Source organism: Lytechinus pictus, chromosome 14 (assembly GCF_037042905.1).
Source record: "Lytechinus pictus isolate F3 Inbred chromosome 14, Lp3.0, whole genome shotgun sequence".
Lineage (NCBI taxonomy): Eukaryota > Metazoa > Echinodermata > Echinoidea > Temnopleuroida > Toxopneustidae > Lytechinus > Lytechinus pictus.
In genome coordinates this window covers 1,718,478-1,745,976 of record NC_087258.1, presented here as the reverse complement: position 1 = coordinate 1,745,976, position 27,499 = coordinate 1,718,478, and the positions used below count along the sequence as shown (strand labels likewise).

General features: G+C 37.9%; 2 protein-coding genes across 3 annotated transcripts in view; both read left to right on the top strand.

Moving 5' to 3' along the window:
• On the top strand, positions 1 to 22,102 carry LOC129276791 (fumarate hydratase class I, aerobic-like). Of its 2 annotated transcripts, none has more exons than XM_064109394.1 (11): positions 1 to 40; positions 5,073 to 5,233; positions 6,254 to 6,381; positions 8,063 to 8,201; positions 8,896 to 8,996; positions 9,243 to 9,449; positions 13,538 to 13,664; positions 15,103 to 15,293; positions 15,564 to 15,881; positions 17,019 to 17,138; positions 18,695 to 22,102. In XM_064109394.1, the coding sequence occupies exons 2-11, from the start codon at positions 5,083 to 5,085 to the stop codon at positions 18,911 to 18,913; spliced, it is 1,701 nt and encodes a 566-aa protein (XP_063965464.1). In that variant the 5' UTR covers positions 1 to 40; positions 5,073 to 5,082; the 3' UTR covers positions 18,914 to 22,102. The 2 variants fall into 2 exon arrangements, with proteins under 2 accessions (XP_063965464.1, XP_063965466.1); XM_064109396.1 differs by having other exon boundaries at positions 11 to 328.
• Positions 22,103 to 24,484: 2,382 nt separating this feature from the next.
• Positions 24,485 to 27,499, top strand: part of LOC129276792 (ribosome biogenesis protein BMS1 homolog) — a 33,637-nt gene continuing 30,622 nt past the window's right edge. Inside the window, exon 1 of the mRNA XM_064109193.1 lies at positions 24,485 to 24,571. The gene's annotated coding sequence lies outside the window, so the exon portion shown is untranslated. The remainder of the gene's footprint in view (positions 24,572 to 27,499) is intronic.

Genomic DNA, 27,499 nt, shown 5'->3' with positions numbered 1-27,499 from the left:
CATCATTCGTAGCCGACGAAGAAGAACTGCTGAAGAAAAGGTTAGATCTATTTTTGCTACGTATATTTTACTTAGTTAATAATCTCATTTCATTCAATAAGCCGTAAATTTCCAAGAACTAGTTGGTAGTGTCCCCTGGATGTATGTAATGACTAGAGTATGAGTAGATCGATGAGAGCAAATTCTAAGTAAACAGACTCTAACAGAAGTTCGTCTAAAAATAAATCCTTCGCATTCCCACACGGTAATTTTGGTGTTGGACTACCGCCGTACCTCAACTTCTCAAGTGATGTTCGAAACTTTAGGCTCCACTCACACGTATTGCGAGGTACGTATTAGCCTTCAGGACTCCATGATGATATTTATTAATATTTTGACATATAGGCCTACTTCTTCATCATGGAGCCTTGAACCGCCTGCCATATATGTATAACACAGTGGCAAATTGACCATACTCAGAGTCACTCCTAGTACCAATGAGGTCCAAACATTAACATGTATGGACCTCATAGGCGACAATGCGTTAAAAACAGGTTAGAAGTCCTGCACCCAAGTATTTTTATGATATTAGTGATTATTACTCGAAAAATGCAAGCTTTGTCCTCATTTGTTTAGCATTTATTAAAAAATTACCCATTAACTATAATCCTAGGCCTACTCATATTCTAAATGTTATAAAATAAAGGGAAACTTACATTTGAGTCCTTTTTCGATCTTTTCTTGGCAGTCAGTCAGGTCCCGTCGAGTGCGATCAAAGCGGTACGAAGCTGATTTTCAGATCACGTGATACGAGTAGTCATCACCTGATCGATCGACTATCCTTTTTTAAAGACCGCAACAATTATAAATTTTATTATAAAATATATATAGAATAAATAATTGCATGATATTATATATATTTCTACAATTAAAAATATTTTGTGATATGAATTTAATATTTGACGTAAAAATCGCTATTTAACAAAATATTTATTAAAAAATAAAAATCAAACAAAATAAAAACGCCTTGGACACAGTGCAAAAAACCTAACAATTTGGCCGCGTTCTTAACAACTATCGTAAGGGGCGCTCTATTTATAAATAAAGTTGCATATGTAGCTGTCTACCGCGACAGGAACAGCCGCAGAATTGAAGCCAGAAGCGTGGGAAATTGCCAGAAAATTCAAGAAAAGAACCGGTGAGTACCGATTTAACAGTACTAATTTATTAAGTAACATTTATTGAATCATTACAAGATTTATTTTTTAGTAAAACAAAGCTTAGTTCTAAGCTAGGGCGGCCCAAATGCGCGTGAGTGGAGTCCCAGTTTATTAGCACGGGTAAGTATTGGGGTGTCGCCTAGAGTGCTCAGAGTCAGACTGTACAACGGATACACCGTCTCGGCTCAGCGAATCGGAGACCGCTGATTGGCCAATCGTGCAGAACACGTCATGACTATGTGGTCACCAAAATAATTCCTTCGGACTGTGTGCGAGAGTATCGATAGCGATAACCGGTCACATTGTCGATGCGGGAAATGGTCTTGGTTCTTGATCGGATTGCTCCAGTATTGATCGAAAATTATCGAGACTCAGCAATTTCATGCATATTCACGCGACGCTCCGAAACCCGGAAATCAATTGACTTTGTACACGTTGCGATAGACTCTACAAACTCCAACGAACACGATGCCATATCGACGCTAATTCGTAAGATTTTGACCGAAAAGCAAGAAGTAATCGAAATTCGCTTACCAGTGCGGTATCGGTGAGAAAATAGATCCCCCGAGAATACCTTTCATAATTCATAAAAAATATAGGAAAGTGAAATTCTAGGTCAATTTTGGTACGAGAATTGCACACTTGTTTTGGTGGAATACTGTGTGGGGCAATGGAAGGCTTGCACTGCGCTAGATCAGCTGGCAGCCGTCTGTTTCAAGGAGTTTTTTTTAAACATTTTTAAATTTCTCCTCGTACACAGACGGCTCGCTATCGTGCAGCCACCATTAGATTAGGGGACTTACAATACAAAATCCCCCCGTCGGGGCTCTTCAATTTTTGTCTTTAATGAATCAAACTTATGAAAATTAACGCGACCGAAATGCAAATTAATATTCCCTCTTGGCATTAATTGCCAAAATACGGGGAAAATCAAGTTAAAAGTAACAAAAACAGTGACTTACCTCGGCTGTCGCGCAACTTCACTGCCCTGTTTTATCCGAACTTAATACACATAAACATATGGCCATTAGTCCCCTGTACAGATTGCGCTAGAACTTCGGTCTCTGTATTTGGTCAATACCATGGTAACAGGCAACAATTTGGCACAATGTGACAAAAGCGCGCATCAGCCAACAGTGAAGCCAACGGAGTTCAGCTGAACAACCAACATAACATAGACCGAAGCTTTTGGTCTAGCACTGCGCATGCTTACTATATTTTCATTCATAAATTGGCTCTTGGCAGTGGCTGGATGACGTCATGTAATAAGCAAAATGTACACGCCCGCTAGCGTTGAACGCACCGCTATCGGTTCTATACAATTTGCCACTGTGTATAAGAGACACTTGTAAACAAAGATGGATTTCCCTAGGAAATCCATCGTTTAAGATAAAAATCACGTAAATGATTTTGATTTTATTTATTTTTACACCTTCATATGCCTAATGCGTATGAAGGTTTCCAAAATTGGTTAATGAAAAGGCGAAAAATTGAAGGTTTGTTACCAGACCGATCTCGTGTAGATCCCTCGATCCGTTTGTCAATGAAGCAAATACAATAGGTCTGACCCTTGAACCGCTTCATTATGACGTACCTTCGATTAGCAATGTTGCAAAATGCCATTTTGAAGAACAATTTATAGATAAAATTATTATTTAACAAATAATAAAATTTTAATACGTGATCATAAATAATTAGAGAGTCAAAAAGGGGCCTAAGCTTTCGATCCTAGCAGAATCTTCGTCGGAGGCAAAATGATAAACATATAAAGTGGAACAACCATAATATAGACCACAGACAAGCTACAGCAACACTAGAAACAAGGAGACAAAAGGGGCATTAGTGAGTAGAGAAGACCAATCAGGTTAGTGAAGGGGATGAAAGAAAAGGAGTAGGCAGACACAAAGGGAAGTTAGTGTAAGTAAGGCCAGTAAAAGACCTCAAGCCAAGAGGGATTAAGATAATGAGGCAGGCAACATCAAACAGGATCTGGAACAAAACAGTGATAGAGGGTATGAGGAAGAGATGAATAACAAGAGAATTAGTGAGAGGTCAGGTGGGACAAACGGGTTACAAAGAAAGGCATAATAAACTGGGGCATAAGATTGGGGGAAAAAAAGGAAAAAAATGGGGAACAACTGATAATGTGCAAAAGACAAATAAGTATATATGATAAAGCATTAAACAAACTAAGAGAATATGGTAAGTGTAAATATGTACCGGTAACTATAATTGATATGTATATAAATATATCCAAAAAAGAAATGTATATGAAAAAATGTAAATACACATATGGTGTAACTGATATTGTAATACGCTAGGTGTGACGGGAAAAAACATAATACTATATACCGGTAGTAGGGAAAAAAAATTGCTGTCCCTGAAGTGGAACAGCACCAATGTCAACATCAAGAAAAATAATTCCTAGATTTTAATGGAAGAATAAAAAAGTGTTAAAGTGGATTCATATCGTTCGGTAAGTTTAACAAGTAAGAACCTAATAATTAATATGATATAAAAGTATAGGAATAATTATATCCTACATAAATCGAATTGTTTATGCTGATTGGTTTAAATAGCATCATGTGACCAAACATATTCTCACTATGATGTTGAAAATGAAACGCCCACTGAAGAAAAATTACTATTCTGTGACGTCAATGATGGAATAGTGCATTATTCCATCATTGACGTCACAGATCACGCACTCTTTCGGGCGCAGACACAAATGCGCATTCTGCTGAGCGCATAGCTTCAGGAAAAGAAGGTCAGTCAGCGCAGGGCGTTCTCTATATTTTGGTACAGATTTAAAAAAGATGAACTGCGTGTAGAAGAACTAGATAATCAAGATCTGTTGTTCTAAGTTATTAAATGTAGGATATTAAACAAATATACAAGGCCTTTATTTCGAAAGTATAGAGGGCATTATTCATCCTCGGTTGTACTGGAAAAATTACTATTTTAATAGTAATGCCAGTCAAACCTTGGAAAAATAATTCCTGCTGTATTTACTTAAAGCCTGGTATATTTGTATAAAGTACAATCACCCATATTGTAAAATGATAAGCATTGAAAAATGTAATACTTTTTTAACAACTTGCTTACACAAAACATGTCAAAGGCATAGCTCGCGTAAAGCTCCAGTAACCTAGCTGGCTGGAAGATTAATAGTAATATATTTGTGCTAGCCTAGTCTGGGTGGTTAGGGTGGATCCAGGATTTTCCAAAAAGGGGGGGGGGGATTTTTTACAGGAAAATTGTGACAACCCCCCCCCAAATGTCTTCAATACTCGAAAAAAGTTTTCGCTAGCGAATCAATGTAATTATGTTCCATGAACAATTTGACAAACATACACACACAAAAAAGGTCCTCACTGGTCTATGCATGACATATTCCACTATCAAATACTTTTTTCCCTCTCCAAAGGGGGGGGGGGGGGGGGACATGGGCTGGATGTCCCCCTGTAGCTGGTGATCTAGTATTGAATGAATAGTAATTATTCGACCCCCCCATTATGCACAGATTGAAATGTAATGTGTCGAGTACCTGTTTTAAAACTAATCCTAAGTCAATGGTAAGAATATATCTCCTATGGTGTAAAAAAACAACAACAGCAGTATAGGCCTAAACCAATCTGGTGGCCGTTTCATAAAGCTGTTCGTAAGTTAAGAGCGACTTTATGAATGACTGGTGAACCTTTCTTACGCGCTTAACTATCGCCAATGAATATACCAATTACCACAAAAAGGTCTATTAGTCGTTCTTTAAGTTGCTCTTAACTTACGGACAGCTTTATGAAACACCCACCTTGTCTTAGATATCTTTTGGGGGGAAATAATAACTTGAATATCTTTTTACTCCACCATTGACAGGGTCGTAAAAATGCTGTGCTCGAGGTTCCTGAGAAGTTCCTCTTCGTTGAGGCATGGGCTTGTGAGAGGTAAGGCCTCTGTAGCAACTCCAAAACCTTTCATCTACCAGGATGTGTTTAAGCCTGATCATGCCCATGATACACCATTCAAAAAGCTCACTGGTAAGAATATTGTCAAAGGCTGTCTTTAGCTTTGATAAAGGACCAATAATGGTTTTATACTCGCATATCATCCAACATTCCAAACTTCAAATCTTGAAGTAGCCGTTTAATCTTTTTTTCAATGATTATTGGTAGAATTTTAAATATTCAAATCAAACATACATGTATCTATCACTCTCTCCTGGCGATATTTTATTGTTCTTTTAAAAGAGCTCTCTGAGCATAAATCGTGCAAGTTTAAGGATTGGATATAAAGAAGTTGCAGGCAAAGATGATATCTTTGCATTTTCAGCCTACTCCATGCTTTTGAATAGGTTTTATATCAAAAGGAAGCACCATGCAGATATTTTATTTTGATCCCTCATCAGATGAAAATACATTTTCATTTAAAATCACAAAATTTATATTGTAAACATATTTTTAATTCATATCCTTCACATCATAAGGGCATGTTCATATACAGTAATCTAGTAAAGGACTGGAATATCGGTAGCCACATTTTTTTTAACCAAAGCTGAAGATATAATTCTAAATATTTAATGAAAGTATTTTCAGTAAACACAGATCACATGAGAGAGTCTGCAAAATCAGGTTAATTGTCACTTTATAATCTTAGATCTGCACAATTACATTATTAACTTAATTTTATGAAATTATGAACTCTAAGCAGAAAAAAACAATCACACTGGATAAATACAAGTTGGTCCAATTAATCTTCATCTGCATCTGCCAAGATTGCATCAACAAATTATATTGACTTATTCTAATTTATTTTATATAATTATTTATTATGATTTACAATAATTAATATTATAATTGTAAATTTGAATAAGTATTGTTATTGTAATTAAAATAATCTTTGTTCATGTGCCTTATGTTTTTATTGCGAATTCACTTGCAATCCAGCCTTCCTGGCTGCAATCTTGAATAAAACATCCCTTGAATCACTTGTGTGTCTCTCATCTGTGTTTGTCATTATGTGATGACTGTAACTCTACATTGTGATCTTTATATTTCCAGGTGATTTTGTTTCTACGGTTGAAGTGGAAGGAAGACAGATTCTGAGGGTTAAACCAGAAGCACTTACAATGCTCGCATCCCAAGCAATGATTGACATTGCCCACCTGCTGAGGCCAAAGCATTTACAAGTAAGAAGAAGCTTGGACCCCGTTCACATCTACTTTCTTAAACTAGTTTAGTGGAAACCAGTTTGACTGACGTCTAGTGGGGACGGTCAAAGCGGTCTCGGAAGCGATCTTAAGTTGTCTTCCAAAGCAGTTTGGAGAACCACTTCGCAATGTGGTTTTCAAGACCGCTTTGCCACGTGTAACTGGTTAAAGAGTAATTGAGGACACAACCATTTTTCGGGAAGCAATGATGATGTAATGTGTCTACTCTTTATCATTTACACACATTTTCAATTCTGCGTAATATCTTTCTTTCTGTAACATATTTTTTATGCATGGGTACGATCAAGGTTTTGCTGAAGAGCAGCACAACACTGAATAAGGTTTTTACTGAAAGTTTATTATTGATCATTTTTCAAGTGCATGTACCATGGCCGAGTGGTCAAGAGGCGCCTGACTACACTCTTGAAAGATTGGTTTGTCCTCGAGCAAGGCATGATACCTACATAACTGATTTCATCCTATATCAAATAAATGAAAATGATTGATGCATACATTTGCATGTGTGAAAAAAGGGTAATGATAAAAAATATTATTTCTCTTTGACGTTTAATAGATATTGTTCCTGTTCTGATTTTTGTCTCGCCCACCGGAGGTGAAGGCAAGACTTAGGGATCCAAATGTCGTCCGTCGTCCGTCCGTCACAATCCTAATGACACATAACTCCACAACCGTAAGTCGATTTCCAACCAAACTTGGATGGTAGATGGACTTGGGGGACCTGCATGTTATGCTGCAGTCGGAGGTCACATGGTAAGGTCAAAGGTCATTTTCAGGTCAACGTTAAAGTTTACATGCAAGACTCTCTTATGACACCTAACTCCGCAACCGTAAGTCGCTTTTCAACCAAACTTGGATGGTAGGTGGACTTGGGGGACCTGCATGTTATGCTGCAGTCAGAGGTCACATGGTAAGGTCAAAGGTCATTTTCAGGTCAACGTTAAAGTTTACATGCAAGACTCTCTTATGACACCTAACTCCGCAACCGTAAGTCGCATTTCAACCAAACTTGGATGGTAGATGGACTTGGGGGACCTGCATGTTATGCTGCAGTCAGAGGTCACATGGTAAGGTCAAAGGTCATTTTCAGGTCAACGTTAAAGTTTACATGCAAGACTCTTATGACACCTAACTCCGCAACCGTAAGTCGCATTTCATCCAAACTTGGATGGTAGATGGACTTAGGGTACCTGCATGTTATGCCGCAGTCGGAGGTCACATGGTTAGGTCAAAGGTCAGTTTGAGGTCAACGTTAAAGTTTACATGCAAGACTCTTATGACACCTAACTCCGCAACCGTAAGTTACTTTTCAACAAAACTTGGATGGTAGATGTACTTAGGCGACCTGCATGTTATGCTGCAGTCAGAGGTCACCTGGTAAGGTCAAAGGTCATTTTCAGGTCAACATTAAAGTCTACGTGCAAGGCTCTTATGACAAGTGTTATTCCATCCCAGTCATTTCACAATGAAGTTTTGATATAATTCTCTTGCGTGCCCTCGCAAATCCCGATATTTCTGGTCATTTTCATAAGTGGGCGAGACACAAAATTGCTTTTGCCTTGTGTTAATATTTGTCCCAGATCGATTAATTCTTTAACCATGACCTCATTGGTATGCTTATATTTTTTTTTATAACCTCTAGCAATTGAGAAACATCCTTGATGATCCAGAAGCATCAAGTAATGATCGCTTTGTTGCCTTGGAACTTCTGAAGAACGCTAACATTGCATCAGGAATGGTATTACCGGGCTGCCAAGATACAGGAACTGCCATTATTATTGGTAAGCTCGCATGTAAGATATTGTTTTAGTGAAGTCTTTTTTTTAGGGTGAATCATTCACCCCTAAAAGACTTGGCTATTTTGGTGCCTACAATGTAAGAGTCGATGGGGCGGGGGGGGGGGGGGGAGGTGGGGACATTAAACAAATCTTGTCTAATAAAAAAAATGATATATTGAGGGATGAAGATCTGATTACATTTGGGGTTCATGAGGTGCAAGGTCACATACATTAAAATATCTTGTATCTGAATTAGTGTTTGAGGGAGCATCTTCAGTTCTGATTCATGAATGCAGATTGAAGGGAAACTGATCTGATTGAATTTTGGAGGTCAAAGGTCATTGGTTACAGGTTTATGTGAAAGTATTCATTCTCCTTATTGGATCATCTTCAATTTCGCTTTATGTTTGCATATGTGATTGGGGATGATCGTAGTAGATTTAGTGGTGACATGGTCAAAGGTTAAGTTCATTATTTGATTTTTTTTATAGAAGTTTGGTGCATATTCCTGGTCTTATATTTGGACTGTGCATTCGAGAAGTCATCAAGTTTTTAACAATGTTTTTCATTGATGCATGGTCTTAGAAGCCTAGTTCAAGTATTTTCAGAATTCTAATGATCCTTTCTTTTGTAAGTGATATCAGTTTCATGATTATTAATTTGATAAATTCCCTTTTTATTGATACATCCTGTACAGGAAAAAGAGGTCAGAATGTATGGACTGATGAAAATGATGAAACACATTTATCTAAAGGCGTCTATGATACGTATACTCAAAAGAATCTCAGATATTCACAGGTGAGGTCCCCTGCTGCTTTACATAATTTATTTATTTGCTTAAATTGATTAATTTATGCATTTTAGTTAGCTTTAATGTAAAGATTATTTGTAATTTGGTTTAACATAGAACAGCCTGATTCATAAATCTTGCATTTTGTGCTAGATGAGATACTACAGTAGTACCCAAAGTTTCCCTTTTTTAGCACAATGGCAGAGCATTTCTTATGACCCTCAGAAAATTGTGAAAAATACTTTTTTTTTCAGGTATCACCTCTTGATATGTTCAAGGAAGCGAATACGGGCACCAACCTTCCCGCACAGATAGAACTTTATGCAGCCCCAGGAAATGAATATCACTTTCTCTTCATCGCTAAGGGCGGAGGTTCGGCCAATAAAACGTTTCTTTACCAGCAGACGAAGGCTCTTCTAAATCCAGAGAAACTCATGGCTTTCGTCAACGAGAAAATCAAGGTATGTTTTTGCAAGTGATGTCAGCAGCATCAAATTTCTGATTCCTTGTCTGATTGGAATGCTCCTCTGCCAGTTCTTGATATGGAAATACACACAGGGTATATAATAGCATATGGGACTAGGCATGGTAAAACCCACAAAAGATCGCACTGTAAATGATTGATTTTCAGTACCAGGATGGTGTTTCATAAAGCTGTTCGTAAAGTTATGCACAACTTTACGCACGACTGGAACCTGTTCTTAGGCGCTAAATCAATTACATAGGGATATATCATATAACACAAGAAAGGATCACCAGTTGTACGTAAAGTCATTTGTATCTTACGAACACCTTTATGAAACAGGCCCCAGGACATTCAAAGTTGTTTTGGTTAGAATAGTCAAATTTCAATTTTATTGACAGATTTATGTTTTTTCTATGGACTTCAAATGAATGGATGTATCAAACAATTTAATTGGGGTTTGTTTGGTTCACCCATTTTTTATAGTCCATAGAAAAAATAGGCATATTGGCAGTTATAATAAGACCTGTATTTTTTTTTTTTTATTAGTTTGCAATTTGTTCCTCCTGAAAACGAAAGTATTCCCCTTATTTTTAACTCTAATACAAGTAATTTTTTGGGGAATATTGTGAAAAATTGTAGTTAAACAGTTTAAGTTTCCAAATTTTATTTTATTTTATTATTATTTTTTTTTTTTTGGGGGGGTGGGGATTTATTGCACCCTGGCCATACTCGGGGGAATTGTGTTCAAACATCAATACATACAAATCAAAAGTGTGGAATAAATCTCCTTGAGAGATGGCAAAAACCTAGGGTAAATAGCTTTTCCTGATTAATGAATTCAAGTCCACATTTAGCTATGTACATTTATTTTGTCTAAGTGAAAATCAAAGTAAAATAACAGTTTTTTTCTGGCTTGGTGTTGAATCATATTGGCCCGAATTCACAAAGGTGGTTTTGAAAACATACGGTCGAATCCATTGTTACTGCAGATTTCATGTATGAATTATGCTTAATTTAGCTCGTATCGGGCGCTTGTATAAGAAATGTCCAATGCTGATGTGCGCTTTTGTCACATTGCGCCAAATTGTTGCCTGTTACCATGGTTAGATGAGTCCACTGTTTAAAGAGTGGACTCATGAATAAAAACAGTGAACTCATGAATAAAATAACGTGGATAACCACGGCAACAGGCGTCAATTTGGGGCACTGTGACAAAAGCGCGCATCAGCATAGGAATTTTATATACACGTGCCCGATGCGCGCTAAATTAAGCGTAATTTATATAAGAAATCTGCATAAACCATGGACTCAACCGTGGGTTTTCAAAACCACCTTTGTGAATTTGGGCCATAGTGGTGAAGGTATGCACTTTTTTGTAACACAGGTAGAGTACCTTCCAAACTCCCTGTCACTGAAGAGTCCAAACATTGCAATATTGGGGGTGTCTCAGTCTGATCATTCTGCTGTCATTGCAACAATTAAGACTGAAAGTTCTGGGAATCCAAGGAAGCGGATCACGTACAGGAAGTTACAGAGTATAGATATCTGCTCCTTCAGACAAGACATTTTGAATTCATTAGTCATGTCTTTGTTATCGTCTTGTCCTACAGCATCTGTAAACATGTATAATATGAAATTGTTGGATCTCCTCAATAAGCATGCTCCTGTAGAAAGTAAGGTCATCACAATCAAGCCCAAAGCTCCATGGTATAGTGAAGAAATCAAGGAAGCGAAGAGGTGCAGACGTCGTGCTGAGCGACTGATGCTGAAATCTGGACTTTGTATTCATAAACAGCTTTACAAGCAGGAATGTGACTCTTACTACAGTAAACTCTTTGAGGCTAAGTCAAGCTACTTCAAAGGTGAGATCGCGGGATCAGATTCAAAGCAGCTGTTCCAGATAGTGAAGAAATTGTCTTCACCTCTGCAGTCCACCACATTTCCTGATCATGACTCTGATGAGGACCTTGCCAACAGATTTGGGGAGTTCTTCGAGAATAAGGTCGCGTCTATCATTTCTTCATTCAACGTCCCTTTTTCTGATGATCTATTACTGCCTTCTCAGACTGGGATTTCACATGACTCCAACCTTTCAGAATTTGACCTTGTTTCTGAAATGCAGGTTAAGCGTGTCATCAAGTCACTTCCTTCGAAATCTTGTAGCTTGGATCCCCTCCCAACTTGGCTAGTGAAGGCATGCCTCGACGAACTCCTGCCTGTTATAACTCTCATCATGAACCTTTCCTTATCATCTGGTGTTGTTCCTGAGTCTTTTAAAACAGCCTGTGTTTTGCCACTTTTGAAAAAACCAAGCCTGGAAACTAATGATTTCAAGAACTACAGACCTATTGCTAATTTGCCATTTCTTAGTAAAGTTCTTGAAAGAATTGTTGCTGCTCAGCTCCGAACTCACCTTGATGAAAAAGGGCTGTTTCCACCAAATCAGTCAGCTTATCGCCACTTTCATTCTACTGAAACGGCCCTGTTAAAGGTTCAGAATGATCTTCTGCTTGCTGTGGATAAAGGACAAGAGGCTGTTCTTATCCTTTTGGATTACTCAGCTGCGTTTGACACGCTGGACCATGGTGTTCTTCTTCAACGTTTGGAACATGATTACGGCTTCAGTGGAACTGTTCTTCTTTGGTTGGAATCCTACCTTGCCGGACAAAGCCATAAGGTTGTCGTGAATGGTTCATTTTCTAAACCCTTTTCTCTGCCCTATGGTGTCCCGCAAGGCTCCGTTATCGGACCTCTCTTGTATATCCTATATACTGGTCCTTTAGGAAGGATTATCAACTCTCATACAGGTATCCAGTATACTACCTATGCTGATGATACTCAGATATATCTCACCATGAAGCCAGCGGATCGAGGAGTTGCTGTTCAAAGACTGTCTGCCTGTATTGCTGATATCAAGCGTTGGTCATTCGACAACAAGGTTCAGCTCAATGAACTAAAAACTGAGATGCTGCATGTTTTCTCTAGGTTTAGGAGTTCAGGTCATTTACCTTGTTTAGATTTTCTCGCTGGAAATATCAGTGGTTCAGATACTGTAAGGGATCTTGGAGTTATTATTGATAACAACTTGACCCTTAACCAGCATATCAGAAATGTTTGTCGTTGTGCATCATGGGGTATTTGTAAGATAGGGAAGTTAAGAAAGTATCTTGATAAACCATCTACTGAACGTATAGTACATGCCTTTGTATCATCCCATTTAGATTATTGTAATGCTTTACTTGCTGGTTTACCTCAATCTAGTATAGCCCCCCTTCAAAGAATTCAAAATACTGCAGCTAGATTGGTAACCCTCACTAAGAAATTTGAACATATCACCCCTATTCTCTACTCCCTCCATTGGCTTCAGGTTCATAATAGAATTATTTTCAAGCTCCTTCTCCTTGTCTATAAAATCATCCATGGTCTCGCCCCATCCTACCTACAAAATCTTATCTCTCTCTGTCACTCATCCTCTGCAACTCAACGTCTCCGATCTTCTTCTACTGCTCACCTTCGACTATCTCTAGGACCCCGCACTTTTACCCGTTATGGCGATCGTGCTTTTTCTGCTCTTGCCCCTAAACTCTGGAACAATCTCCCCATCTCCATCCGTAATGCATCCACTGTCGAATCTTTCAAAACACTCCTCAAATCTTACCTCATTAAGCAGTCCTCTTAATTCCATATCCTGTTCTCTTTCACTGTATTTTGCTACCTCTTTTTTCTCTTTCCAATGCGCTTAGAAACTGTTGTATTAAGCGCTATATAAATGTTAATTATTATTATTATTATTAGTGGTTCTGACTCTTGCCTTTCAAACAGAGGGTCGTGGGTTTGAATCCTAGCCATGATGTATTTTCCTTCAGCAATTTATGGACACTGTGCTGCACTCGACCTAGATGAGGTGAATGGGTACCTGGCAGGATTAATTCCTTGAATGCACTGATGAGCGCCGGTGATGGCAGCTCGAGCTAAAGCCGGGGTAATGATAGCAAGTGCTTTGTATCCTCAGGCAAAAAGCGCTATATAAATCCAGCTATTATTGTTATGATCATCTTGGTTTTACCGGTTGTCATTTTCCAGACCATAGGTACAGCTGCTTGTCCTCCATACCATCTATCTTTCGTCGTCGGGGGATTATCCGCAGAGATGACTCTTAAGACTGTTAAAATGGCTTCTACTAAGTACTATGACAACCTACCCACTACCGGTAAGAAGTATTGCTAAATGGTTTTATAGAATGGGTATTATGCATAAGTATACAAATGATGCATGGGTTAGAGTGGGTCAGTAGGAACTGTGTGCACAAGGTAACTTTGGCATGGTTTAACCCACGAGGCGCAGCCGAGTGGGTTTAGACCATAATGCCAAAGTTACCGCGTGCATCATGCATCCCATGCATCATCTGTTTTATAGAATGGAAAAATTGTATTGAATAAACCACAAAAATTAATGATTTACCGGATGCATGATAATTTCATGCGTCCAGTAAATTCAATTTACTGGACGCATGAAAATATTTACTGGACGCATGATTTTTTTTACCGGACGCATGATTTTTTACCGGATGCATGAAAATTCCAAAATGTAATGCAGACCCTTTGATAACCCTGGAAAACATAAATATGTATGCCTAACTTGATAATATGTTGGCACAAAGGCATCATTATACCCAAAATGCCAGATACAGCTTTGTATTGACTAGAATCTATGAGGCAGCCTCAGACCTCCAATAGCTGTGTGTGTATGCCCGGGCCGCGCCGGTGGCCAGTGCCTACGGCTGCCTGGGCCCGCATCCGCAGTGGAGATTTGGAGATTTGTGCACAGCCAGCCCAGGGCAGTAGATACTAGATCTACATGTATAAACGTTAGATCGTATGTCTGGACTTCTCAACTAACGAGTATGCAGGCAGTTTTAATCCCTATGACAATTACGGTAACGTATTTGTACTTACAGATCATTTTGCATCCTTTATTTGATTCATTCTGCCTTGATCGAAAATTCAAAATTTTGACGTAAACAAGCGTAACAGTACATGCGCGATGACATCACAATGACCTTTTCGGACGATAGCTTGTTTACAGTGGATATCGTTTTGATTATCGGGATATCGTTCATGCAGCCCAGTAAAAATTCTTGCATAGCTCTCAACCAATCAGATTGCAGGGATTTTCCCATCCATTCTATAATAATTACCGATGCATGGCCAGCCATGCATCTTTCAAGATAATGAAGATTTGTAGCACATGAAACACATGACCTGCAGCTTCAGAATCAACAATAAGCCACCCAAAACTAGTTTTGTGATATTTATTGAGATTGATAAAGTACATCCTAAACTACATATAACTTGTGAAAATTGATCACACTGTGTAATTTCAGTGATAATTCCGAGAAGTACGCAAAAAGGTTGTGTCAAAAACTTTGTATCTCGTCTCTTGTTTAACTTAACAACTTCAAATTTCACAGTATGATGAAGAAGAATTGTTCTCTTTGATAAGCTAATTTTTCAATTTTTCAATACTTTTTGATTACCAAATTACTATTCGAGTCGAGTTACATAGAATCTTCCTTGTTGTCCTATTGTTGTTTTTGGGGTGGATGGTCACAAAGTTGATAAATCCTGCCCAATCTGATCTCCATGCAGGTAATGCGCATGGCAGAGCGTTCAGAGATGTGGAGCTGGAGAAACAAATCCATGAGTTGTCTCAGCAGCTAGGTATAGGAGCTCAGTTTGGTGGGAAATACTTCTGTCATGATGTAAGAGTCATTCGTCTACCAAGGCATGGTGCATCGTGTCCTGTAGGTCTAGGAGTTTCCTGCTCTGCAGACAGACAGGTATGGTGTCTTTCAAGACTGTTAATATGTGAAAAAATATCCTTCATTTTCATTTATTTTTGTATTTCTCTTTTAAGTGGGTGTTTCATAAAGCTGTTCGTAAGTTATGAGCGACATTACTAACGGCTGGAGACCCTTTCTTAGGAACTAAGTCAACACTTATGAAAATCTGGAGTACATGTATATCATTTACCACGAGAAATGTCGCTCTTGATTTACAAACAGCTTTATGAAATAACCGCCTAAAATCTTCATATATCTTTAACACAGGCCATTGGTAAGATAACAGCGGAAGGTGTCTTCTTGGAGCAGCTTGAAACCAACCCTATCAAGTACTTACCTGAGGTCCAGGAAGATGACCTGAGCGGTGATGTCATCAAGGTCAATCTTAACCAACCAATGGATGATATCCTCGTAACGCTGACCAAGCACCCCATCAGGACAAGGGTTAGCCTGACCGGAACGTTGGTGGTGGCCAGGGACATCGCCCATGCCAAGCTCCAGGAGCGGTTGGATGCTGGTGAAGGGCTTCCTCAGTACATGAAGGATCATCCAGTCTACTATGCAGGACCTGCAAAGACTCCAGAGGTTAGAATGATGATAATAATAATAGTGACAGGCACAAGTCCAGATTCTGACTTTTATGGGGTGCGAATTCGTCCCCAAAAAGTAATCAGTCAAAAATGAAGGATGTTTTGTCTCCCAGAAAGCATGACAAGCCTCTCCCCCCCCCCAAAAAAAGGGTCATCACTCATTTTACGGCAATAAGGTATTCTATGGGGTACACCATTATATTTTCATAGTTAATAGGGCGTGCTCACACCTTTAGCAACCCCCTGGATCTGTGCTTGAGTGATAATATGCATTATTTATGCCTAGTGAGTCAGAAAAAGACTTTCCACCTCAAAAATCGTTGATTTAACGAAAAAAACAATCATCATGAACACACAACTGTTATATGTGTCCCGAAAATGTACTGACTTTCAGATAATTTGATATAATATTTTTATGTGGTATATGTTGACGGTTGGATGATCAGGAGGTAATCTTTGCTGTGATGTAAAATTTCATTTGTGTCAGAGTAAAGCATGACTGTATGTCCATGAAGTCATAATCCTACATGGGTAGCAATAAATCTCATTGAAAAAAATCTTCAATTAAGTTGACATGAGAATTAAAAAAGTCTTAATTCAGCAAACCTTGTAATTATTTTTTTAGTTTTGGAGATAACTCTTTAATGATGACTACAGCCTGATGCACACTACAGGATCTGTTGCAACCCAATTTTAAAGAAGTTGTAATTGCATGTGATATGATATTTCAACCTATGCAATCTTAACGATGATAGTTCTGAATCGTGATATGAATACTAAATAAAAATTCCAGTTTATTTCTAGCCTCCCTGTAAGGACGGAAGCAGATTCAAATCCTAATCATAATGACTTCCTCTTTGGCTGCAATTCGAAGACGATTTAGACTTTACTCGGACCAGAAGGCTTGCAGCAAAGCATAACTCTGATTTTAGTATTCCAAGCATTTTGCTGATGTTCAAATAAATTTTACTTTGGAACTTTGAAATTAAATGCAAAATGTGATTAGTTAAAAAATGTGTCATAGTTACTTTGACCATGTGTTATGGCGTGATAGGCTTAAATATCTTTTTCTAGTTAGAGTTTGTGAGAAAATACTGTGTCTGATGATTTGTTGTCTTTCACATGATTATAGGGTTATGCGTCTGGATCTTTTGGACCTACAACAGCAGGAAGAATGGACTCTTATGTCAACTCGTTCCAGGCAGCTGGAGGGTCAAAGGTCATGTTAGCCAAGGGGAACCGAAGTAAAGATGTAAGTTCTTGATTGTTTAATTTGGTTAAAAGCTTGTTGTATTGGGGTTACAAGACATCTTGGTCAAAGGGAACAGAAGAAAAGTTGTAAATTCTTGATTGAATTTTTAGTGAGGCTCAAAGCTTTGTGGATTTGGTCAAAGGCATCTTGGAAAATTTTAACCTTTAACCCTCAATCTCCCGGGGTATTCTGATTCTTGTCATTCCCGGGGGGGGGGGGGGGGCATTATGGCCCCCCCTTAAGATCTCAGCCGTGGATTGCGCGATCACAACGAAAATTTGCATGATGGTAGAGAATGACGTAATCTACGCAGTTGCATTGGTAAATTTCACTGAATTCATATATTTTTATTTTATATGAATTAATTATGCTAATTTATTCATGAAATCCTACTTTTTGCTCTGATTCACTAAATAAAGCTCCTAGAATGCTATTTTTTGGTGAAAATATTCTTTATAGCATTCCTAACAATTGTGAATGAAAAAAATTCTGGTACCAAGACCGATTTCTTATGTATTTAATTGTTTTTTAAATTTCTTATGTATTTCCCTGTTTTTTTACTTTTTGTTTTTTATTGTTTTTTCAATGGAAATCGTTCCAGACTTAATTCTAATCATAAACAAGGCAAAATTAATTAAGTTTGATCATTAAAAGTAGAAATATGATACATTTATGAATTTTGGCCAAATACACAATTTGCATTGGATTTGTACATGAAATCACGTTTATGAGCAATTTTGGGTCTGACATGCACTTACATAATGTTGCGTAATGTCGTAACCGCGTACCCGGGCGTCACAAATTTGGTCTCAAAATTTGCGCGAGACTTGAAAGTAAAAAGTCAGTGAGCGGCGAGGTCAAAAAAATTTGCGCAGCAGATATATCGCAAAAATTGTCGAGGGGGGGGTTAAGATGCGTTCCTTTAATCTTTAATGTTTACACTGTTCGTTTTAACTTGTCTATCATTTGTGTTCTTGTATTTGGGACTATGTTTATTATTATTATTTTTTTTTAAGTATATAGGGTGATATTAATCTTTTCCACAGTAATCATGCAGGCATACTGAGTATGATCCATTTATATTAGTTGTATACAGGGACAATGTGTACTTACCAGTATTTGGGTATATTTTAGAGTACACCCTCATAATTTACCCCGCTGACTTCTAGAACTGGCTGGTACCTGTAAAAAATATATGAGAATTACAGAATTCAACAGTCAACGGGTTAATCCTCTTGTAAATCTGGGCCTTGTAGTAGTTCCTTTCATTTAATTTCCCTACATTTGCACTTACGAGCACCTAAGAAGGAAATAGTTATGACTAAATTTTTGTTGGTATTAACCAACTGCTGGTCTGAACCTGAAACCTTCCATGTGCGGGGCAGATGATCTAACCTCGAGGTCAGCTTAATCAGGTGCTTCTCTGACATGCCATTATAATCTATTAACCCATTGTCTACTGGATCTGGGTGGTCCATGTACAATGCCTGAGGGTATTCCAGAGTTCAGAAGTCTGATTAACCGATTTTCTACCCTTCCCTACTCTTGTTTCACAGGTCACCAAGGCATGTAAGACTCATGGTGGTTTCTACCTCGGCTCTATCGGTGGTCCGGCAGCCATCTTAGCTCAGAACTGTATCAAGAAAGTTGAGGTATTGGAGTATGAGGAACTAGGCATGGAGGCTATCTGGAGAGTCGAGGTGGAGGACTTCCCGGCTTTTATCGTGGTCGATGACAAGGGGAATGATTTCTTTAAGCAGTGGCAGGTGGAATGATTGATACCATTGAGGGTTCAAGAACTCAAGAACTGTAGACTGATTTTTCCATCATGGCTGGGTTTGTCCTTGAACATAACAAACGTTGATTCAGTGTCCATTGCTCTGCAATCATCCCGACTTGAGTACAGCTGGCATGAATATGGTGCTTTATTATTTTTAGAAACTAGATTAAAGCATGGTTGTTCCTACATATATGATGAAACAAAAACTTGTCGTTGTCAAAATTCTCCCCACTTTTAAGTCCTAGATTTTTAGCATGTATTGTGATTGTTAAATCCGAATAAATACCCTATATTATGCTTATTTGTTTCATAATGAAAAATGCAGTTCACTTTTAGTTTGGTCAGTTAGATACTTATTGCCCTCCCTTCGTGCAGACAGTCAAAGACATGGTAGTGATTACCTCACATGTTCCAGGCTTGGTCAGTTAGCATTCAATCGCTTGTAATGCTTTTCATTAACTGTCCGACACTTATATGACACGCATGTGTTGATAGTGTCGTTAATTTTTTAATTAATCAATTCATATGATCAGCTGTTTGATTGATTCTCAAAATTCGAAACATTGGGCAAGAAAACATGGCATTTATCATAAGACTGTCCTTGTTTCAAACTCAAGTCGATCGTTCCAAAATAGTCCTCCTTTCTTTCTTGACTTCTCAATCAACCCATCGCCTTCTGGAACTGGGTGATCCCTCTACAAATCTTATGGGATTTGCAGAATTCAGTAGTCAACAAGTTAAGTGCCTCTTTAATTCTAATAAACTTTGGTAGACTGATAGGTACAAAATAACAGGTGATGACCCTGGTCTAGAAATGGTCAAACATTCAAATTATATATTTTGCCTTCAGTGTATTGTATTTAATCATCCAGTTATACTGTTGTAAGATGTTTTGATGTAAGTTTGATATTTTACCATACACTGTATCTGCCAGTTATGCTAGATGGGAGTTGTCAAAGCTGTTCTGCAGCTCTGGGAAGCTTTTTTTAAACCTACATGTATCAAACATGATATCATTTGAGGTTAAGTATGACACACATTTTCCACTCACCCCATCCCTAGCTCAAGCATAGGGGTCAATGGGTTAAAAACCCACACTTACCATTCCGTGTGTGGAGGTTCATAGAGCAAGGGCATTGTATCACAAATTGATCTTAGGGGCATTTTAAGCAAACTCCCATCATTTGTTGTTGTAGAGATGAATCATACACACAATGAAAAGTGTGTAAAATTGTGCCGTGTAATGTCAGTTACCGTGAAAATGCCCTTAGGCAAATTTTATTGATTGATTGCATTGACCATTGTTTACTGTCAATTGTGAAAGTCGACTGTATGATCAACCTCTGACCATTGTGTCACAGGATCCAGAAGTTCGCTTAACCAGTTGGCTACTGAATTCAGAGATTCTCATAGACTTTGTAGGGGGACTGCTTGGTTCCAGTAGGTAATGGGTGAACCTGTTGATTACTGAGATTCCCATATTGCACAAGTATCACTCGGTTCTAGTCAGCAATGGGTTAACCTGTTGACTACTGAATTGTTTGATTCAGATAGGCTTTGTACAGGGATCATCCTCTTCCAGTAGGCAATGGGTTAACCTGTTGACTTCTGAATTCTGAGACTCCCATAGACTTTGAACACATATCACCCAGTTCCAGTAAGCAATGGGTTAACCGGTTGACAACTGATTTCTGTGATTCCAATAGACTTTGCACATGTATCACCCGGTTCCAGTAAGCATTTGGTTAACCTGTTGACAATTGAATTCAGAGATTCCAATAGACTTTGCACAAGGATCATTTGGTTCCAGTATACAATGGCACATATTCATTACTCAGGTTTAATTTGAACTCTGATCTAAAGTTGTGGTTCAACTATAGAAAGCCAATTGTGACATAAATCTCTAACAGTAAAGGTTCAACTTATCAGCTCGTTTGACACCCAAATCATTCATAGCAGTGTGGAAAGGATAGATAAGATAGTTTTTTCAGTATTACAGAATGAGGAAAGAGCTTAGTAAACATAAGAAACATACAATGTAAACAAAATTTTGACATTTATGGCTTCCCATAATTTTAGCACAGAGTTAGACCATGGTTTAAGGGTTAAACCAGGTTTCAGAATAGGAGCCAATGGGTTTAATGGAACAACCAATGAATAGAGAGGCTGAAGTTTCCAGTCTCTGCTTATACTGTATCTATTCAAGCCAAGGTCATATATCTTTTTGTATATCCTTATTTCTTCATTCATTCTATTATACACAGTTAAGTCTGCTTCCAAATTCAATATTCCATACATAAAATGATTGTCTTTTGTCAATTATAAAAACAAACAAACAAAAAACAGACCAGACCGGAGTATGCAAAATGCATCTCTGTAATTCACCTAATTTGTATTTCACTGAAGTAAACTTATTTCTGTACTCATAAGCAATTGGACTTGGGCAAAGTCAATAATCTGACACACAAAAGTAACCATTACGATGACAACTTCTTGCCTTAATTTTGATTGGCTGTTGAACATTGTAACCATGGTAGTTACCAATAGATGGCAAAGTTCTATCAAAGTAACTTTTTTGCAGAAGGGCCCTTTACTGAGGTTCCACTGATCAGCATTGCTCTCAAATGATCTTGTGAAATGAACAACCATGTACTCTGCTCATCAGCTAGTATATCAAGGGGAGAGTAAGTTTTTGCAGCCATGGTCACACTCTGCTGGCCTTTGCCTTGGTCAAAGTCTGAGTCACGTGACCTGGGGGCCGTTTCATAAAACTTGTTATATAAACAAATTTGCAATAACTTTTAAAAACTATCAAAATCCTTCAATCCGATCGGCTGATGGTACATTTGTTATAGAAATTGTGCATTTGTTATTATAACAAGTGTTTATGAAACGGTTCAAATATTGATGGAAGATATTTTTACTGAGTAGCCCTTCAGCTCTGTGCTGTCAGGTTTGATTTTATACCTGGGGAGCCTTTCATGAAACAAATAGTCATTGATTTTGCTATTGTTATAAGCTACTGCAAATCCTTTCATCTGATTGGTAGAGAGCAATGGTCATTGAAAATCTCTGACTGAACTTTTCATGAAATGCTCCGTGATATCATTACATGAATTTAATTTATGTAAATTTGTATAGAGAGATATTCTAAAGAATACATTACAAATTATTTGACATTTTATTCTTGTCGTTATTTTTAAGTCATTACTTGAGTTACTTGTTTTATTGTCAGTTTATTTGTTAATGATCTACATGTATATATATGGCAATTAATCTTTTTAAATTGTTGGTACTTGTTATTCAAGCATCTAAACAGCTGTTACATTAGAAGAATACTGAAGTTATTATTTAGAAGAAAAAAATATGTCCTTTTTTTTTTTTTTTTTTTGGGGGGGGGGGGGGTGTGCAAAATACAATAAGCTTGGTACTACCACTGCTTATCATAATTGACTCTCTCCCCCCCCCCCGACAGGTGTCTCAAGCTTTTGCTTGCTTTGCCAAATGAAAATTTGGTTTATAAACTGTTCATCTAACCATGTTATTATAGACTTATACCTCAGTCACATTTACTCTAAGGCGGCCGTACGGTGAGTAAAAAACAGCCGTTTTATTCATTTTTATTCAAACCATGTGTAACTTAAGTAATTGGTGCAAAAATGTTTAAACTTCAGTTTTTGAATCGCCGTACGGCCGCCTTAGAGCAAATGTGACTGAGGTAAAGTGATGTTACACTGAGTGGATATTAGATCAAATTCATGTAGCTTTACAGAAAAAAAGTGGGCTATAGAAATTAGTTCAAATGATTAGCAGATGAACTGGTTGTAGACAAAGTAGATGAAGTCCAATTGACAATTGACTGAAGATCATACTATTTTCTGTACTTGAAAGCACATCCCATCACAGTTTAGCTTAGAAAAAATGCTTTGTATAAATTGTCTATTAAAGGGGATGTTGATCACTCTGACAACAAAGTTTATAGTAAAAATGGCAGGAAAAATAATACAAAAATATCAGTGAATGTTTGAGGAAAATCCCTCAGAGATTTAAGAAGTAATTAGAATTCTATTTTGTTTTGATTTGCAACATCATATGCAAGCAGCTTCCCATGTATTGTGAATATTAAAAAATCTAATGAAATTCATTTTCTCAAGGAAATTGAAAATGGGTTTTATTGTACCTTCAGTATATCAACAAAACACAAATTATTTTAAATAAGCTCATCATGAACCATTAAAACATTACAATTTTTTTTCATTTTATGTTATACAAAACATATGAAGCAGCTGCTTGTATATGATGTCACAAATCAAAAATTGAAATTCTAATAACGTTCTTATTCTTTAATGGATTTTCCTCAAACCTTCACCAATATTTTGTACTATTTTTTCGGGTATGTTAACAAGCTTTTCGAACATCTGAGTGAGCTTCCCCGTTAAGGGATAAAGCTGCTTTCGATCTCGGCATCAAGTCGCCCAATTAAAGCTGACAAACTAAAGGAGCATATTATTGAAGGTTTGGTGGAAATGTATATCAGTTAATTATTTTGATGTCACATTGCAAGCAGCTGCTCTCCTGTAATATCAATTCCATCATCGTACTATATTTTCACAGAAAATTGAAATTAAATTTACCAGTGCACTTAATGATTTTTATACAGAAATTATTTTGCGTAACATATGGCAAAACTGCATACACCTTACTACATGACTGAGTTACTAAGGGCGAATGACTGAGGCCCTTTATGTACTCATGTCACATGATGTTTCCATTATATACAATCCACTTTGGTTCCAGCACAAACATGGAACGTGCGCCCTTCAGAAAGTTAATATGGTGGATACCATGCTCACATCATGAACTGTTAAAATGGACCCTAAACGAAGACAATAACATAAACAAATCATTCTCTGATCATGACCATCTGTCTCATCTTCCACATACCCTATAAATGCACCAGAATATATAAGCGTTTACAATGTCACAGTGGAGGACAGTTCAAACTAGCTGTGATAAATCATTGTATGTAAACACAGGTTTCCATTAAGCCAGTTCGTGGTTCCACTCGGTATGATCAGAAGATTCTGCGCATGATCAGAAGAAGGTCATTGGTACTATAAGTGACATGGTGGTTTAAAATTTATTAGCCAAAATGGCCTGTAATACTGGGTATGGGTTAGGAACCTTCAGCCTCACACCCCCGTCCAAACCGAATCCAAGTACCCCCCCCCCCCCTGGGCATGAAGTAACTATGAACTGGTCTATTGTTTGTCCTCTATCGTGCACTGTGACATCATCTGAAAGCCCCGGCTCCGGGCCTCGGCTAAAGTAAACACTATTTGTATTCAATTTTGGCAACTTTGATACACTTTCAACTGTACATGTGCACATCACCTGCCTGTGAAAAACAGCTCTGAATTCTTTTAATTTTCCTTGGTTTTGTGGCATTGCATGTCCCCGCCCCCCCCCCCCCCCCATCGGCCCCCTATCACCCCTATATGGCATTCCAGCTCTGCTCAGCCAAGGCCCCCTAATTTCTTTTCACAGCGATGATTTTCCATGCAGTTGCGATTTGAAGACACCACCAATCCACCATACACTATAATTACACACGTGTGCGTGCCGTGGAAGATCGCGTTTGTTTTTAACTCCGGTAAGTTGTTTTATTTTAAATTTAAAGTACTCTATTCTCCATTAGATTTCCATTTACTAGTAATGATTGTCTCCTTAAGGATGACTTGGATATTTAATTTGAAAGAATGTAGAAGTAGCGTTGCTGGTTTAGGATTTTTTTCTTAAATAGAATTGCATTCCTCATGTTCCTCGGTTTTCATTCTCGCAAAAACAGTGTGACGAGACCAACCATGCCAACGCCACGGTTCCGCACCATACTCTCGCCAGCAATTCCCGCGGACTGCCGATTCGACTTTCGCTGGAATTGTGCGGAACTCGTTAAAAAGTCACCTCGCCTAGTTCACTGCATCTTCTCTTTCTGACTTGCAATGCATGCTTGCACCTTCCCAACCTCCCACACAGAAGTTGTATTTAAGTAAATTTTGGCACACTCAATACTGTTACTCTAACTTAAGTTAGCACTTGACGTCGGGGTGACCAGATTTCACAAAAATAATACGGGACAATCGACAAACTTCAACAAAGAAGGCCACACAGTGTTAGACTTGTGAAAAAATATAAAGAATTGGAAGCAAGGGTGAACAAAAGAATGAAGGAGAGAAAGAAAGACGAAAGAAAGAAAAAATAGAGGGGAAAATAGGAAAAAAATAAAGGTAAGTTAGAATTAATTTAAAGAAGGAAAGAAAGAATAAAAGAGAAAAAAGGTTTCCGTCATTCTTTGAATTGAATATATTAGAAAGAAGGAAAAAGAAACGATGGGAAGATCAATAAATGTGTGAAAGACAAAATAAAGGAGAGAAAAAAAAAGAAAGTAAGAATAAAGGAGGAGGAAAGAAAGAACGAATGAAGGAACGAAAAATGTTTCCTTCGCTCATTCTTTGAAAGGAAGAAAAAAAGAAAGAAGAAAAAACAGGAAGGAGGGAAGGAAGGGAGGGAAAGAAAGAAATAATAAGGGAAAGGAATTAGAAGGAAAAATAAAATAAAGAATGAAAGAAAGGAGAAAATAGAGGGAGGAAAGAATGAAGGGGAGGAGAGAATAAAAAAAGAAAATAATGGAAAGAGAGCATGAACAAAAAGAAAAAGGAGAGGTAGGGAGAAGGAAGCCAAAAAAAGTTCAAGGAAAGAAAGAATGAAGGAAAAAAAAATTAATAAATAAGGCAGGTATAAGAGAAAGGAGGAAAGAAAGAAAAATGAACACAGAGAGAGATAGAAAGGATCAGGAATAAAAGATAGGAAATAATGATAAAATTTCAAATGAAAGATTGTCAACTTGAAAATTAGATGAAACATCGCGGCATCATACACAACAAGACTCAAAACGAAATCTGAAACAACTAGATCTAGTTCTGAATAACTTCTTCCTCCGATTACATCTCCAAATCAGTAAACTGAGAATCCATAATATAATTATACAAATTTCCTGCTGCTTTTGTGATTATTTTGGTGGAAAAACCATTTATCATGTCATTGTTTGCATTGAGAATCTGCTCCGATCCTACGCTACATGCCTAGCTAGCCTGCCTCACACAGGCAGGAGGCCAGTTCATTTGCAATGTATTGGGTTAGCAAGAAAATCACCTCAGAACTTGCAAAAGATTAGTTATCGATTTTATTGTCTCTGCTTTGTCATCTGCGTTATTTGATGAAAATTCGTCACTTTTAAATGTGTTGACTTCGTTTTGTTCAGTATTCTGAAATACGGGATAAATAGGCGTCCCGGGAAGGGTTTGTCGGGACGCCGGGACAAAGGAGCAAAATACGAGACGATCCCGGGAAATACGGGACGTCTGGTCACCCTGCTTGACGTCCAGGTGAATTAACTTTCCACCTTGTTCATGTTTGGAGAATATGTTGTGAGGAAAGACTATCCTTGGTTTCTGACTGGCATGATTGGTGCCTATACTATCAAAGATATAAAAAGAGCACTTTTTGTCCCAAAATTAAATGGGTGATCTTGGTCATTTCTGGACCGTCCTTCGGATGAAAATGTAGAAAAACTTATCTGTAAAGAGTTTAATGTTAACAACTTTAATTTTTTTGTTTCCCATTGGGGCCATGCTCATCTAGTTATGTCTGTAATGTTTTGCATAGAGCGCCCCCATCGGAGATAACAAAAAGCCGAGATACGTTGATTAAAGCCGATGGTTACTAACTACAAACCATCGTCTAGATTTATCATTTCTTGATTCACTAACCTTAATGACAGAACCCATGAACTACTGGTACTCAAACATACCAACCATATTTCACTGTCGACATGATCAATGAAATCAATTATAGTGATAAGAATAGGTTGTATTTCATATTTTCTTCTCATAATTTATCAGAGTTGTTAATTGCCTCTTGTAAACCAGGGGCCTGTTGCATGAAAGGGTCTTTCGTAGAACCATTCTACGTAAGAACGAGATATCGCTCAACTGTTTCACAAAGCCGATTTGGGCGATACGAAGAATGGTCCTTGGAAAGACACCTCCAGACATGTCCTACGTAGGCATGATCTTCTTTGCACACCGCCCGCCACCGTCGGCATTGAGAGAAAATGCATTTACGGCAAGCCACACTGACATATCACCTCTAAACATTTTTTGGTTGCACTCTGATGCATTTTATCTGGGATGGCGCCAAGTTATTTTTTATATGGGGGCTAGTTGTCATCAATTTCAGGTCGTCTTTTTGCACGGCAGGACGACCAAAAACGCGGGATGTCATTTTAACTTCTCCGGGGTACATGTAATATTCCCGGGGGTAATGTATAAAGGGCCAAATATTTTTTTAAATATGTTTTCTTCTATTCTCCCTCCGTCTTATCCCCACCCCTTTTCTATTAAAAAAATAAACTTGAAATACTTGAAATGGGCGGCACTAGGCCTATATCTCTTTAGCTGACCCCTCATGCTTTCTCATTATAGATAAACAACAAATTTCTTTAAAAGAAATTATGTAAGGT